Raw genomic sequence first — 16,125 nt, 5'->3', positions numbered from 1 at the left:
CTCGTGTTTTTGCTGGCAGCAAAGATTGTGGAAATCAAAATTAATCTCCTCTGGTTTCAGAAGCAGCTTTAGAGCCACGACTGAGATCCTTTATTCTGTTTCATCGAGTTAATCCCAATTTCTACAGCAAGAGATAAATATCATTTGTTTTCCAGCCAGGCTGGGGTTGAGTTTTGTCCTGGGATTTAGGGGGGCAAACCCTTTCCAGCAGGATCCTCCCAATCAGGGCAAGGGAATAAACACCAAAAATTCAGAATAATAATTCAGTTAAAATGCTGTTTTTTCCCCAAGGAAGAGACAGGTGAGAGCTCCACAGCTCCCATTTTTCCCATGCTTGGGGAATTTGGGAGTTGTCCCATCAGAGCAGAAGAGACTTCACAAGGGAATAGTTGCATTTGCTGACAGAATTCTGTTTGCACTTTAAAAACCTCTAATAAAAATAGAATATACACTTGTGGTTTTATAAATAGATTACACGTTTAGCTTAGATGAGTTTCATTACATTCCCCCCCAATTATTTCTTTTAAAAAGAATTTTGCTTTTTTTTTCATTGTGTGAACTAAAAGGAGCATCACCAAGTCTTTGAAAAAAAAAAACAAATTATTTGTCCCACATTATCCTTTAAAACTTTTGTACCACGTTATTCTTTGGACATTTTGGACCAACGTGCACCCACAAACTGCCACCTGTTTGCTGAAAACAGTTTTGTACAAACCCATTTTTTAGGAATTGGATCTGCTAATTATTCCACTGCTAATGAGCAAAAAAAAAAATTTGCTTCCTTGAACTCCCCCTTTTAAAAAAATGAGAAAGGATGAGGAGGATTTCCTGATTGTTAAGTCTAAAAAGGTGTCAATGTGACACCACTTTAAGAATAGAAAACAAAAATAAAGTATTTACAGCTTTACAAAGGAAAAAAAAACAAGAAAGAAAGAGGTCATCAAAATCATTTCCAGCATTTTCACAATTAATTAATTAATTGGGTGTTTTTCTGGCAAGCTTTTGATCTGGTTTTCAGAGTGGTGACACACACAGAGCAGGAGCAGCTGGACACAACCAAAGACCTCCCAGGAAAACCATCCAGGATCAACCCCAGTGGCTCCCAAGGGGCTGATCCAACCTAAAGGAAAATAAACCCCCAAAAGCCCAAGTATGAAAACACCTTTTCCTCCTTAAAAATGGATTATTACCTATGGACACAGGACACAGACACCACCAACCATGGGAATCTACTCTCCTACACATCACAGGATTCCTAAACCTCTACTACAACCCCTTACTCTGCCCCTTGGCACAACTGGAGGTGCCACCTGAATTCCTGCTGAGGATATTCCCACATTCCCAGCTCCCAGTTTTGGGAACACTCAGCCTTGTCCTTGTGAGGACACTGAGTTTGAGAGGCTGAAAACAACCATCCCACCCCAACCCAGCAGTGAAGCCCTTCCAGGTGCTGAGTTCCTCCAGTGCCAAGGAGCATTCCCAAATTTCCCAAATTTCCCAAGCCAAGAGAGGCCGATTCACTGCGCAAGGACAGCAAAGCCTCCTCCTCCCCAGCCACTAAAGCATCCCAGACATCTCCAGCTTTGGCAGAGGGTTCCTCAGCCCCAGCAGCTGAAGTTCAGACACCCTCCCAATGCCTGATTTCCAACATGCAGTCCCAGCCCCCTCCAAAAATCCCCTCCTTGTTCCCCCCCACCCACCCCCCCAACCCTCCCACTTTGCCATTGACCATTTACCACTTTGGCCACCTAAGAAATAACAGGAATGAGCACTTTGGAATCAAGGTTTCTCTTCCAGAGAACAATTATCTACATTTGCAGGGTGAGAGAGGCTTTGGGAAGCCCCTCACCCACCCCACGGGATCCAAGGACTTGCTGACCACTCTGGGAGCGACTGCACTGAGGATTCCCAGGAGTGAGGACACCACGAGAACATCCCTGGATCTACTTTCATGGACAGGAACCACCAGCTGTGGGTGGTGCCCTCCCTGCTGTGGATCCAGATGGATCATCCCAGTCCTCCTCCACACTCTGGAAAACTCAGGGAGCCCATTTGAGCCACGTGGCCCAAAAGCACCACCAAAATGTCCAAGCAGGAGATGGATCTGGGAGCGATGGGACACTCCATGGAGATGACATTCCTGGGCAACAGAAACCCTCTGAGGTGCTGCCCCTCTCCATGGCCATGCAGCACAGAGGACTTTCTGCCCAGGAATGTGCCATTTTCCAAGATATTTCTGCTCTTTATGGAATTCAGCAACACTGATCTATCCTGGCTGTTTGATTCAGATACAACTCCACCGATCCCGGATAGACACATCAGAAAGGCCTGGAAACATCCCTCAGGAAGCTCCAGAGATTGGCCACTTTACCTTTCCATAACACTGAGAGGGTGCTTAGATTGGGATTTTCCCTGTCCAGTCCCAGCTCTGCTCCTACACAGTAGCTTTTAAGCTTCCTGGCAGGGAACAACAAACACATTTGGTATTTGCTCCAAGTCTTAGTTAAGTGCAGAGTGAACCTTAGGCAGCATTAACTACACTTTCAATCTTGGCCTAAAACAAACACAGAATTATTGGCTGAGGTTTATACCCTGTTTTTACCTGGCTGAGGTGCTACAATTCCCATTATAAGCATGGACAGATTGATGATGCCAAGAGTTTCCTCCACTTCCACCACGGGATCTGACTTTTGATGCTGCTTCTCCTGGGTCAAAACACAGAGAGATGGACAAAGCCAAGGTCTTCCCAGAGAAAACACAAGGCTGTTCCTCCCTAATTCCAGGGCAGCAGCAGTTTGGGATTCTGTTTACTCTGCCCTAAAAAGGATTAGTGTTTCCCAATGTTGAGATTTCCTGAAGAACAGTGGCCTGGAACTCTCCCAGTGTCACATCTCCAGCCTCCACCTATGTCAGGTCATCCTGGTGCTCCAACTATCCCACTCTAAACACCATGAAAGCAGCATAAAATGGAGTTATCTCCCTGTCAGCAAAGGAAAAACCTGCAAACACTAAACAAAAACCCAAAAAACCACCCTGAAAAAAGACACAAACCAACACAGAACTGAAGGGGCTGATTCCCCTCCTAATCCAACCACTGGAAACAAAGGCTTTGAAATGTGACATTCCACCCCTAAAGAAGCTCCACAGACAGCCAAGTGTGCAAATGTGGGTTGAGCTTTCCTTTTCCCAAGAGAGAGAACTGTAGCCCAGCAGGGAGCAAACATTCCACAGAAATAAGGCGAGCTTTTTGTTTGGTTTTTGCATAGTAGATTATCAGGGATGGTCCCCCCCACTGGCCCCTCCTTTGTCCACCTGCTTTGCCACCGAGCTGAGACCTGTTTCTCCAGCTCCTGGAGTCCAGCAGAAAGCTTGGCCACATCTCAAAGGCTCCTTCACCCCCAAAGGTGGAATGAAGAAACTCCTTTTACATCCTGTAAAACTGCTTAATCCTGAGAGCTTCCTCAATGTTATTTCAATTCTTTTTTTTTTGTGCCAGACATCAGTAATTGCACCATCATTGTCTTGGGTTTGCTGCTCTTTTTGCCAGAGTTCCTTTTGCCAATCAGTGCAGCAGCTCAATAAAACCAGCAGCTTATTGAAGTACCCAGAGCCTTTGCAGCACCACTCCCAGCTTTGTAGTTTTTGAAATAATGTGTATTTATAAAAACACCTGCTAATAATATTCCACTGGAGCTCAAAGTGGCTCAGCTTGGGGCAAAGGCACAATTAACACACCGTGTTTTCCTACAGGACTCTGCATGAATGGTTTGTAGAACAATAGAAATGTACAGCACCAATCCTTGGGTGGGGTGGGGATGCACGTGGGAAGGAGTCCTTGAAACCCTCTGCAAGGGCTTGCAAGTCTTTCAGCTTTCCCCCATCAGCGTGTTGGGTTTGAATCTTCTCTTCTTCCACCTTCCCCTTCACCAGAACGCTCCGAGTTTGGTATCAGCTGACCATGGGCTCCACATCCGTCTCTCTGTCCAAATCATCCTGAATTTCATCTGTGTTTCCTGAGTCACTGCTGGCCACAGAGCTGGGAGATGGAGAGTTCCTGCACAGAGAGGCAGAGCCAAGAAAAATTCAATACCAGCAGCAGAAGGAAAAAAAAAAAAGAACCTTTAAAAGAAGAGTCGATTTCACCTCCCTAAAACTATTTAAAAAAAACAATTATTAACATTAAATTGTGGGTTTACAGCAAATATCAGTAGTAAAATTAAGTTGCCACCCCACCCATCTCCTATATAAACATAAATGAAGAGTAATTTTTGGAGAAATGTAAAGCAAGTCTCCTAACAGAGACTCTCATCATCCCTAATAGGCACAGTCTTAAAAATTGAAAGTTTATCATTTTATTCTACTGGGGGTGAGCAAGAGATAAGAAAAATCCCTCAGAGTGTAAGGTTCTTAACACATGAGAAGATTAAACCCCGAGTTCTTCATGTAAGTCCACAGCCAAGATTTAATTTGGGCTTTTAAGAGTTTTAAATCTAAGATGTTAAGACTAAAAGTCCATCCTGTTTTTACCAACAGGTGTGGAATCCTCAGAGCTGTTACACTGGGAGGACCCTCCACACTGTTCCAGGCTCCCTGTTAAAGCTGAGACTTATCCCTGAATAAAATAAGATTATCCAAAGGACAAAGTGTCCCAGTTCAGCAGGTGGGACCAGTTTATCCCTGTGTGGGGTGACCAAAGCTGGGGATTCTCCCCCTCCATTCATTGCCCAGCAACTGTTCCCAAGGGCCCATTGGCAGCAGCTGCCCAGGGCACAGCTGAGCCCTCAGGCTGGGAGCTGGCTGGGAAAGAAGCCTGGCAGAGGAGCTGGGAGAACTGCCCTGCAGGGACTCCTTGGCACCTCCACACCCACCTGAGGGCTCAGCTCTGCTCAGGGGCCAGCAACGATTCCAAACTCCCCCCTGACTGCCAGAGTCAGATCCCCCAGTGTGGAACTCCCTGCCCTGGGGGAGGCACTGGGGGCTCCCACCAGGGCCTGAGGGGATGGAATCTTGGGGTCTGGGGACTTGGGGACCACTCAATGGATGCAGAGGAGGAGCAGCCCCTGGCCAGGAGGAGCCCCCCACTCTCCACCAGACTGTGCCATCATCTGCACCAACAGGTTTGTCCCTTCTTTTTCCTTTGGCCTCAGGGGAACCACGTGGGGCTCAGCACAGGGGCCACCAAACCCCCCTGTGTTTGTGCCCCAGGGGGTGGGTTACACTGCTGGGGTTGGGGGTTAAACCCAATTTCTCTTTGTGTCATTGCATTTATTGTAATATTTTTATTAACTTGTAACTGATTTATAATCTCTTTAGTTTGGGTTCATTTCTCCTCCAGGTTCCCCTTTAAACCAGCACACAAAGTCAGAGACAAAATGATAGTGTGGCCTTTAAACCTGGCAGAGAACACCAGGGAAACCAAACCCTGGAGACCCCCAGGCGGGGGGAGATGCCCCCAGGCAGAGGGGGAAATGCCCCCCAGGCAGATGGAGATGCCCCCAGGCAGAGGGGGAGATGCCCCCCAAGCAGAGGAGGAGATGCCCCCCCAGGCAGAGGGGGAGATGCCTCCCAGGCAGAGGGGGAGATGCCTCCCAAGCAGAGGGGGGGATGCCCCCCAAGCAGAGGAGGAGATGCCCCCCCAGGCAGAGGGGGAGATGCCTCCCAGGCAGAGGGGGAGATGCCTCCCAAGCAGAGGGGGAGATGTCCCCAGGCAGAGGGGAAAATGCCCCCCTAGGCAGGGGATGATGCCCCCCAGGCAGAGGGGGAGATGCCCCCCAGACAGAGGGGGATGATGCCCCCCAGGCAGAGGGGGGGGATGATGTCCCCCAGGCAGAGGGGGATGATGCCCCCCAAGCAGAGGGGGGGGGATGATGCCCCCAGGCAGAGGTGGGGGATGATGCCCCCAGGCAGAGGGGGGGGATGATGCCCCCCAGGCAGAGATGCCCCCCAGGCAGAGGGGGGGGATGATGCCCCCAGGCAGAGGGGGGGGATGATGCCCCCCAGGCAGAGAGGGGGAGATGCCCCCCAGGCAGAGGGGGGGGATGATGCCCCCCAGGCAGGGGGGGGGGATGATGCCCCCCAGGCAGAGGGGGATGATGTCCCCAGGCAGAGGGGGGGGATGATGCCCCCCAGGCAGAGGGGGGGGATGATGCCCCCAGGCAGAGGGGGGGGATGATGTCCCCCAGGCAGAGGGGGATGATGTCCCCCAGGCAGAGGGGGATGATGCCCCCCAGGTGATGCCCCTCACCTGTCAGCTGAGCCTTTGATGAGCCTCCGACACGTTTCCATCTGCACATCCAGGCCCCTCTTCATGCTGCACATTTCCATGTACTCGTGGAGGTGCCGGTTCATGTCACTCTTGGCTGTGGCCAATTCCAGCTGCAAGGAAGGGAATCATCAGCCCAAGGGCACCTGCAGCTTCTCCCACCTTCACATCCCCAGGGCTGCTGCAGCTGCCCCAGGCCAGGCCACAACTCCCCATAACACACTTTTAACCTCACTGGTCCTTATTGCCAAGGTGTTCACCGGCTCAGGAAGTGCAACCAGGGCCCTACATTGTGTTTTAAACAGCCCTGGAAGGTTGTTTTTGTTTTTTTTTCTGCTGTTGGCATCTTGTTTGTCAACAGGCAGTAATTCATGAAAACATATTTTAGGCAGGGCAAGGATCTGGACAAGCTACAGCTGTTGTGTCAGGCAACCTGTGAAGTATTTCCCAGGTTGAGGGGGGATATACAAGACAAAGAGGGGGGAAAGAATAACAGTGTGTTTTATTCCCTTTGTTCTGCAGTTTCTCTCCCCACCAGCCTCAGATTTATGCTCAGTGCTAAAGCACAGAGCAATAATGGCATAAAGAAAGTCCCCAGGGGACATCAGAGGGAAATGCCTTTGCATTCTCAGACATACAGACATTCCTCTTTCCCTCTGGGATACACCACACCACAACACTGGGCATCTTTGCTTCCATTAGGAACAATTCCTGCTGTCCTGAGCCCCTTCCTTACCTCTATCTGTCCTATTGTTTCTTGGTATTCCTTGTCTCTCGTTTTAAAGAAAGACTCTGTTTCGTGGATCAAGTTTCCCAGGTTTTCCTCCTGCAGGGGGGTGAGGAGGACACAAAGAATCAGCAAGGAACAAACAAAGAACTCAGGGCTGCAGATTTATTCAACCTCACCTAGAAATGCAGGTTATGCCCATTCGTGCAAAGATTATTTTAAGACAGGTGAGGGAATATCAAGTGGAATATCAGAAACACCTTTTTGTGCCATGACACACAAAAATCAAGCTTGATTGAGGCTCCAGCAATTAAACCCCTCCACCAGCTGCATTCCAAAGCACCAAACCCCTGGATTTCCCTGAGCCTTTCACAGTCTGATCACACACTTGGACAGGCTGTAATTGCTCTCCAGCCACAACACTGAATTTTCCCTTGCACTGACCACTCTGCTACTTCCAGCTTTGCAGTGGAATTCTCATTTTCCAGTGACACCTCCCAGGTTTGCTCTGCATGTGCTGCTTCCCACTGAAATTCCTGCCTGGATAAAGCCAGGGGAAAACACATCCCCAGGAACCAATGGTGTCCCAAAGCAAAGCTCCTGCTCCTGGATCAGCCCTGACAGCACAGCCTGTGCTGCAAAGCACACAGAGCTATTTGGTGCTGTCACAATGTCATTTTTCTCTCTTTCAGGTTTTCACCTGTCTCTGCTTCCCATTAAAAAATGATCACTAATTTAATGCAACTGCAGTGATGAGTGTTAATTGTGTTTCCACCCTCTGGCCATATCTGTGGCAGATTTATTGGGCTCATTCCTGGTACCCACACCAGGCTCCCCAGCCTGGAGTTACAAGAATCCTTGCACTGATCCTTTTATATTCAGAAGAGCTTTAAGGAGGGAGGTCACAAAAGAAGGTGGTGAGGGCAGCGTGTAAGAACTTGAATAAAGCCCATGGAAGGAAGATTCAGGCATGTAAAGCACATGTTAGGAGCAGTCTTTATTCTCAATCTCCATCTACAAGCCAAATCTACCCTTTCCTTGGATAATTTTCATTTAGAAGGATTTAAGCTTCTTAAAATCTTTAGAGTTTGCACGTGGAAGGCTCGGGCTCGGCGCTGGCCCTGGGCTGGCTGTGCTTAGGCTGCTCTATGCTAATCAGCCTGGCACTAATTCCAGCACTCCTCATTATCCCTCTGCCTCTCCCCCTGCTTCCTGCAGCCCCAGCACTTCCCACAGACCCCCGAGGGATCCATGGAGGGGAGATGGAGCATTGGCCCAGTTCAGCAGGTGGGACCAGTTGATCCCTGTGTGGGGTGACCAAAGCTGGGGATTCTCCCCCCTCCATTCATTCCCCAGCAACTGTTCCCAAGGGCCCATTGGCAGCAGCTGCCCAGGGCACAGCTGAGCCCTCAGTCTGGGAGCTGGCTGGGAAAGAAGCCTGGCAGAGGAGCTGGGAGAACTGCCCTGCAGGGAGTCCTTGGCACCTCCACACCCACCTGAGGGCTCAGCTCTGCTCAGGGGCCAGCAACGATTCCAAACTCCCCCCTGACTGCCAGAGTCAGATCCCCCAGTGTGGAACTCCCTGCCCTGGGGGAGGCACTGGGGGCTCCCACCTGGGCATGAGGGGATGGAATCTTGGGCTTTGGGGACTTGGGGACCACTCATTGGATCCAGAGGAGGAGCAGCCCCTGGCCAGGAGGAGCCCCCCACTCTCCACCAGACTGTGCCATCATCTGCACCAACAGGTTTGTCCCTTCCTTTTCCTTTGGCCTCGGGGGAACCATGTGGGGCTCAGCACAGGGGCCACCAAACCCCCCTGTGTTTGTGCCCCAGGGGGTGGGTTACACTGCTCGGTTTGGGGGTTAAACCCAATTTCTCTTTGTGCCATTGCATTTATTGTAATATTGTTATTAAACTGTAACTCTGACTTATAATCTCTTTTGTGTTTGGTTTGTTTCTCCTGTCGGTTTAACCTATCCCTGGGGGTCTCACCACTCCCTGGGGGTCAACTGGGGGTCTCACCTGTCCCTGGGGGTCTCACCTGTCCCAGGGGGTCTCACCTGGGGGTCTCACCTGTCCCTGGGGGTCCCGTGGAGGTCTCACCTGTCCCAGGGGGTCTCACCTGTCCCTGGGGGTCCCCTGGAGGTCTCACCTGTCCCAGGGGGTCTCACCTGGAGGTCTCACCTGTCCCTGGAGGTCCCCTGGAGGTCTCACCTGTCCCTGGGGGTCTCACCTGTCCCTAGGGGTCCCCTGGGGGTCTCACCTGTCCGTGGGGGTCCCCTGGGGGTCTCACGTATCCCTACGGATCCCCTGGGGGGTCTCACCTGTCCCCAGGGGTCTCACCTGCCCCTGGGGGTCTCACCTGTCCCTGGGGGTCACCTGGAGGTCTCACCTATCCCAGGGGGTCTCACCTGTCCCTAGGGGTCACCTGGTGGTCTCACCTGTCCCTGGGGGTCCCCTGGAGGTCTCACCTGTCCCAGGGGGTCTCACCTGTCCCTAGGGGTCACCTGGCAGTCTCACCTGTCCCAGGGGGTCCCCTGGGGGTCTCACCTGTCCCTGCACAGACTGAAAATCAGCCAAGGAGAGAAAGCACCAAGAGGATTTTCAAACCAAAGCAGGTTTGGTGGCAAAGGGATCACCAGCGAGACACCCACAGGCTGCGGGGGCTGAGGGGCACAATTTGTGCAGAGAACACTTGGAGAGAGCACCAGGAGCGACCTCACCTCTCCCTGGAGGTCGATGGAAGGGTTGCAGTTGGTGAAGTCCTCCCAGAGCAGCAGAGTCTCCTCGTTCTCCTCCCACGTCAAACTGTCGCAGTCGTCGTCGAAATCAAACGTCTCGCGGCTGTCGGGGACCAGAAACCTCATCAATGAACCCATCCAGCCCCTTCATTAATTGTCTAGAAAAATGAGCTGGGAGAGCTGAATGGAGGGCACAAAGCAGCAGCTGAAAAGCCTCAGAACTCCTACAAACAGGGCCCAAGTGCCCCCGCCTGGGCTCTTTGCCACCCCCAGCACAAAGGACGGGCCTTGTTGGCGCTGCCGCTCCCAGGCCTGGCTCTGCCCTCCAGCTGGAGCTGCACTGGAGCCCTCCCTGTCTGCACAAGCACAAACATCCTCCCGACCGGGCTCGTCATCCCTGGGAAAAGCTGCCCAGACACAGCACGAGGAGCTTTCCAGGAGCCAAACAGCAGAAGGCGCCGGGATCGTCCGGGGGAGTTGGGGCAAAGCTCCCCCTGCGGCAACTGGGAAAGGAGGAGGAGGTTTTGGAAAGCAAAACATCGTTTTGGAAAGTAAAGGATCGTGTTTAAAAGCGAAATAAGACTGTCAAAAGTAAAAGAAAAAAAAAAAGCTTTGAAAAGTACAAAGTCATTTTAGAAAGGAAAAAAATTTGTTTTTAAAAGCAAAAGGTCGTTGTCGAAAGCAAAAAAAGGTTTCAAAAGGAAAAAATCGTTTTCAGAAGTAAAAACACACTTTGAAAAGTGCCCTGGGCTGGTGATCACAGTGGGGTTGGATCAAGGGTTGGGTTTGATGATCTCAGAGGTCTCTTCCAACCCAAGTGAGAAGAGCAACGAGGCTGGAGAAGGGACTGGAGCACAAGTGCTGTGGGGAGAGGCTGAGGGAGCTGGGGGTGTTCAGCCTGGAGAAGAGGAGGCTCAGAGGTGACCTCAGCACTGTCTGGAACTGCCTGAAGGGAAGTTCTGGCCAGCTGGGGGTTGGTCTCTTCTCCCAGGCACTCAGCAATAGGACAAGGGGGCACGATGGGCTCAAGCTCTGCCAGGGGAAATTGAAGTTGGAGATGAGGAGGAAATTCTTTGCAGAGAGAGTGCTCAGGGATTGGAATGGGCTGCCCAGAGAGGGGGTGGATTCCCCATCCCTGCAGGTTTTTCAGCTGAGCTTGGCCGTGGCACTGAGTGCCATGATCTGGTAAAGGGACTGGAGTTGGCCCAAGGGTTGGACTTGATGATCTTAGGAGATCTTTTCCAACCCAATCCATTCTATGATTCTGTGATTCCTCCTGGCTCAGGAGGCCCCAGCAGGAGCAGCCTCTGGGAGGGATTTTTCTGGCTTTAGTTCACTTCCTTTCTCCCAGATAACATCCCAGCAGCAGCAGCAGCAGAGCCCCTGCTGGCCCAGGAGCTGCAGGGCCTGGCAGGACAGGGACAGGCAGCTCCTCTGAGCTCAGCAGGGCTGTAAAGAACCATTTAAAACCCCCCAGCAAACTTGGACAGTCTGGATTGTGCCTTTCACACTCAACTCTCTCCCATCAGTTTGTTTTTGCCAGCTCTGTCCTGGTCAAAGGGCACAAGAGCTCCCAGGCTGAATTCAGACACTCAAAACCCTCTGCATTGGGACGTTTTTTACTACTAGACACTTAAAGATTAAGTTCACTACAGATAAACTACAAGCTGAGAGGTTTCTCTTAATGATATAAACTCTTCATCTCTTTCTGAACTATTATTTTCTACTTCACAAAGACCCCTCAGTAAAATACACCCCCAAAAATAACCCAAATTAAATATATCCACAAGATTCCTGCCATGCAGGACCAGGAGATAAGAATTCCATGAGAAACACCAATAAAAATTGTTATCACAGGACAGGGATAGCAACAAAACTAAAAACTAAATGCATGACCAGCCCAGTAGCCACATTTTTGCTTCTTGCTTTTCTAAAAAAATCCACTCCCCACCTGCTGGCACAGTGAATTTAGCAGGGGAGAAGCCAAAAATCTGTATTAATTACACTATTACTAATTACACTGACTATAAGTAGGGGCCCAAAGACATGTAAAATGAGCCTCCACGAGGGAAATTATCCACATTTTTTCCCTCCTACACAGGGAATTGGGGCAGAAAGGAGGAGACACTCCCCCTGCAAACAGAACTCTTGGCAACATCTCCCAAGAGAAGAGGAGCTGGTGCTTCTTGGACCATTCCTGGTGCTCTCCCACACATGGAACTTTCCCACTCCCTGCTTTGTGTGGGAAAGCACTGGGAGTTCTGCACTCACTGCACATGTTGGCAGAAGAGAACCACGTCCAAATGCTCTGAAATCAGCCCCAAGGTGCCTCCTGGGGCTTCTCTCTGTGCCACCAGAGACCCCCAGGAGCCTCCCAGGCTGTGGCACCTCCATCCATCCTCCCTGGAATGGGAGAGCAGAGCACAGGGCACACCAACAACCCCCCTCCTGAGCTGCTCAGGGCAGCACCAAGGTCCTTTCTTTCTCCCACACTCTGCTTTGGGGTAAAGCTTTAAGCAAAATAAACTCCAGTTCCAGGTGAAAACCCCAAAGTGAAGTTTGTCCACTGCCAGAGTTGATCTCCCAGGAAGATCCCCCCACTCCCACCTGCCCACAGCTCAAAAAAAATCATCCAAAACACCAGAGAAGCCTCAAACTGAGCTTTCAGCTCCAATTCCCTCCAGCCAAACAGCAGCAAGTTTCTCACCCAACCTTTTAGAAATCCAACATTCAGCCAAACACACAGAACACACTCCTGGGTTTTAACCCTTTTTTGTTGCTGCTGTTCTAACAACATTTAGTAGCAAAACCACTTGTTTGAATATTTTCTATTCTCTGGAGCTCCTCCTACTTAAGGCAGCAACAAAAACCAGTTGATTTTATTCCAACTTCCACAAAAAACTGGTTGTAACAATGCCAAGGTCATGGGTTCAATCCCCTGTGTGGGCCATTGACTGAAGAGTTGGACTCAATGATCCATGTGGGTCCTTCCAACCCAGAATAGTCTGGGATTCTGTGAAAAGCCCCAGGCCTGTGCCATGGTGGCAGCTCAGCTGTTCTGGAGCTCAACCTGCTCTCCAGAAGGAGTTTTCCCTGGGGGTACTCACAGCTGGTTGAACATTCTCTTCATCTCATCCGTGATGTTGAGGGAGCAGCTGACCTCGTCGTCGGAGAACCTGCCATTGTCCCCATCCTGCTCCGACAGGTCGTCGTCCGACGGCAGCTTGCGCTCCTTCTTCTTGGAAGCCACCTGAGATGGAGAGAGCACAGCAGTGAGCCCAGGGGTCAGCTGGGGAGGGTGGTGGGAAAGTAAAGGGCATTGGGATCGGGTGGGTACAACTGTCCATCAGTTCCCGGGCAGTTCGGGGACGGAGCGCTCGGGCGGGAGGTGGGTGTGAGGTGAGGGGGGGACACGGAGCACAGGGAAGCAGGTCAGAGCAGAGCAAAGCGAGCTGGGGCTGCCAGGGCTCCACACAGGGTCATCTGCTCATCTGGGATCTGCCAGAGGGCATGCAGAGGTGGCAGTGAGACAGGAACAAGCACAAGCTGGCAGCAGTGCCCAGGCAGAGAGCAGGGACAGAACTCTCCCTTCCTGCCACCACCACGGGCTGTTGGTGCCTCCAGCCTTCCACCACCACGAAGGAACGGGCAGGAAACCTTCCTGGAGAGCAGAAAACCTTTCTGGAGAGCAGGAAACCTTCCTGGAGAGCCTCAAGGTCAGGGTCATGCCCACCCCATCAGTAGGAGCAGGCTGAGAATCCTCAGGCTGCCAGAAGAAGGGTTGGTTGGAAATGCCTACACAGCCCCAAGGGAATGAGGCTCAGAGAGCCCAAGAGATGCCCCTGCAAGGGGCACAGAGGGCTGGGGCACATTCACAGAGTCACAAACACACAGTCCACTCCCAACCTACTGCAGCTTTCCCCCTGACTGGCACACAAACCATCCCTCACTGCCTTGTCCTCCAGGGCAGTGCCCTCCTGATCTTTTTAACCTCTGCACTCCTGCACTTCAGAGTGTGCTCTGAAGGCACCTTGGGGCACAAAGACTCAGCAATCCCACCCAGAGACAAGAAGGAACCACCAGCACAAGGCAGTGGCTCAACATGCCACAAAAACACTTGTCTCCTATAAGGAAATCTGAGTCTTTTGAGGTTCATAAGGGGAAAAAAACCCCCACATCATGTAGGGCAACTTCACCAGTTGAGACCACAAGGATCTTTTCCAGTGGTTTTGGGGGGCATTTAGCACGTTGTGGCACCACCACACAGAGAAAAGCATCAGGTTTATTGAAAGACTGAACCAGACACACTCAGATGGAAGCAGAAGGAAGGTGGGTTAGTCACAGCTGGGACAGGAAACCAACTGCCCTGGGAGTGACAGGTTTGCTCCAGGCAGAGCTGCCACAGCTTTTGGAGCAAATTAAATTCCTTTCCTTCCAGCACCAAAGAGCCCCAGCAGCTCCAGGAAAGCAACTGGAGCTTGTGCCTCCCAGAAGAGCCAGAGCTCACCAGCACAGAGAGATTATTTCTGGCCATGGAGCTCGAGCCAGAAATAAGACCATTCAGATGACAGTTCTACAAAGCTTCCAACCTCTCACTAGTGAAGGGAACAAATGGGAGGAAGTCATTTAGACAAGCCTAGACCCTGGAAGTACCCTGCACTCACTGCAGACCAACAGCACGTCCTGAAGGTCATCCTGAGACTCCTGGTTTTAAACTCCTCCACTTGGTGCTCCAGCAGAGCTGCCCTACCAGGCCCAGAGAGCAAAGTCAAGAAAAGCCAAGTGGCTCCTCCTCACCATTGGCTCCCTCTTGGCCCTACCCTGGGGAAAATTCATGGCCTAATCACCTGGAATATCTTGGAAACGTCTTCCGAGTTGCGCTGCTGCGCGACATCGCACAGCTTGGCCGTGATATCGATGCGGCGGCAGATGTCCATGTCCACCTTCATGGCCTTTTCTTGGATCTTTGTGTCCAGGTCTGTCATGGGCTGCAGGAAGGACAGCAGGGATTATTATCCTCTGTTATTAGACAGTTCAGGAAAGAAGAGATACCCCTCAGTATCTCTGGAACCCCAGGCCATACCACTCGTAAAACAGCTCCACACCTTGTTGTCCAGGAGCATGGACAACCTCCTGGGCTTGAAAAACTGAGAATTAACATTCCTGCCTGGTTCTAATCCCTCTGAGGGATTTGCCACCTACACCCACCCCAAAAAAACCTGCTAAATGAGGCAACAGGGAACTTCTATGGGTCAACAACAGGTTGGAACAATGGGACAGGTTGCCCAGAGAAGATGTGGTTGCCCCATCCCTGGAAGGGTTCAAGGTTGGATGGGGCTTGGAGCAACCTGGGCTGGTGGAAGGTGGGACTGGATGAGTTTTAAAGTCCCTTCCATCCCAAACCATCCTGTGGTTGTATAAATAACACCTTAGAAATGGAGAAACTCCCTGTGCAGAGGAGAGTGAGACCCAAAGCCTGGGGAGGAGGCAAAGCTTCCCCTCTCCAAACAGACCAATGTGCTGCACTGACAAGTTGCTTTTAAACCAGATCCAGGCTGAGACAACTTCCCACATCCCACGGAATCATCAGATCAAGATGGATCTGAGCAGATCCAGGAGAGCCTGTGACACAAAAACACTCCTCACTGGCATCAACCTGCAAAAGTTCTGCAGCAGAAACATGGCCCTGTTTCAGTCTGGGGAGTTGGAAACACAATTTGGGAGAGATCCTCCCCCTCAGGACATCTGCTCCTGAGGAAGAAATGTTCAGTAAAACCCCCCAAAAAGTCTATTTTCCAGCCTAGTTGAGACTCTGTTAGAAAGTCCCACTTCAAGGGCCAGGCAATGCTCCCACCTGGACCAGAAAAGCAGAAAAACTCTTTGCAGAACATCCTTAAATACCAAATCCCCTCCCTATAAAAGAGGAAACCTTTGGGGGCTTTGTTGGCTTGGTTTGGTTTTTCCCTCCATTTTTAATTAAATTAAAAGTCAATCTTCTCCAGCTCCTGCCAAAAGCACCTCTGGAATCAGAGAGCTTTGCTTTCCAGACCACACTGAGGCAAAGAAATCTCTCCACACTGACACACTCAACACAACCTTCTCCACTGGTGCTTTATAACCCCAAGAGCCACATTTTGCAATTCTCTGCTCTCAATATTTACCCAGGGAGCTCCAAAACAAACACTCTCAGTGCTTCCCTTGGCCTTTTTGGCTCCCTGAAGAGCTTGCAGAGCCCAAAGGACACTTTCCCTCGAGCTGAGGAGGATGTTTTGCCTCCCCCCCCACCCCCCTTTCTGTGCACACAGAGCAATGTTTGTTCCTGGGTGAAAAAAAAAAGTCCTCCCAGGGCTGGAGCCCCAACCAGTTCCTCCCTTTCACACCCTCCAGCCAAGCAG

General features: G+C 51.1%; 1 protein-coding gene across 1 annotated transcript in view; it reads right to left on the bottom strand.

The window, feature by feature from the left end:
• Window positions 1-1,714: 1,714 nt before the first annotated feature.
• IFFO2 (intermediate filament family orphan 2) overlaps window positions 1,715-16,125 on the bottom strand; it is a 43,080-nt gene continuing 28,669 nt past the window's right edge. The window contains exons 4-9 of the mRNA XM_071576009.1: window positions 14,578-14,718; window positions 12,838-12,980; window positions 9,713-9,833; window positions 6,999-7,088; window positions 6,245-6,375; window positions 1,715-4,054 (exon numbers count right to left, since the gene is read on the bottom strand). Coding sequence (XP_071432110.1) covers window positions 3,949-4,054; window positions 6,245-6,375; window positions 6,999-7,088; window positions 9,713-9,833; window positions 12,838-12,980; window positions 14,578-14,718 — 732 coding nt within the window. The 3' untranslated portion in view covers window positions 1,715-3,948. The remainder of the gene's footprint in view (window positions 4,055-6,244; window positions 6,376-6,998; window positions 7,089-9,712; window positions 9,834-12,837; window positions 12,981-14,577; window positions 14,719-16,125) is intronic.

Source organism: Pithys albifrons, chromosome 22 (assembly GCF_047495875.1).
Source record: "Pithys albifrons albifrons isolate INPA30051 chromosome 22, PitAlb_v1, whole genome shotgun sequence".
In the NCBI taxonomy this organism is placed as follows: Eukaryota; Metazoa; Chordata; class Aves; order Passeriformes; family Thamnophilidae; genus Pithys; species Pithys albifrons.
The sequence above is the reverse complement of the archived record's forward strand: the minus strand, read 5'-3'. Positions and strand labels throughout refer to the sequence as shown.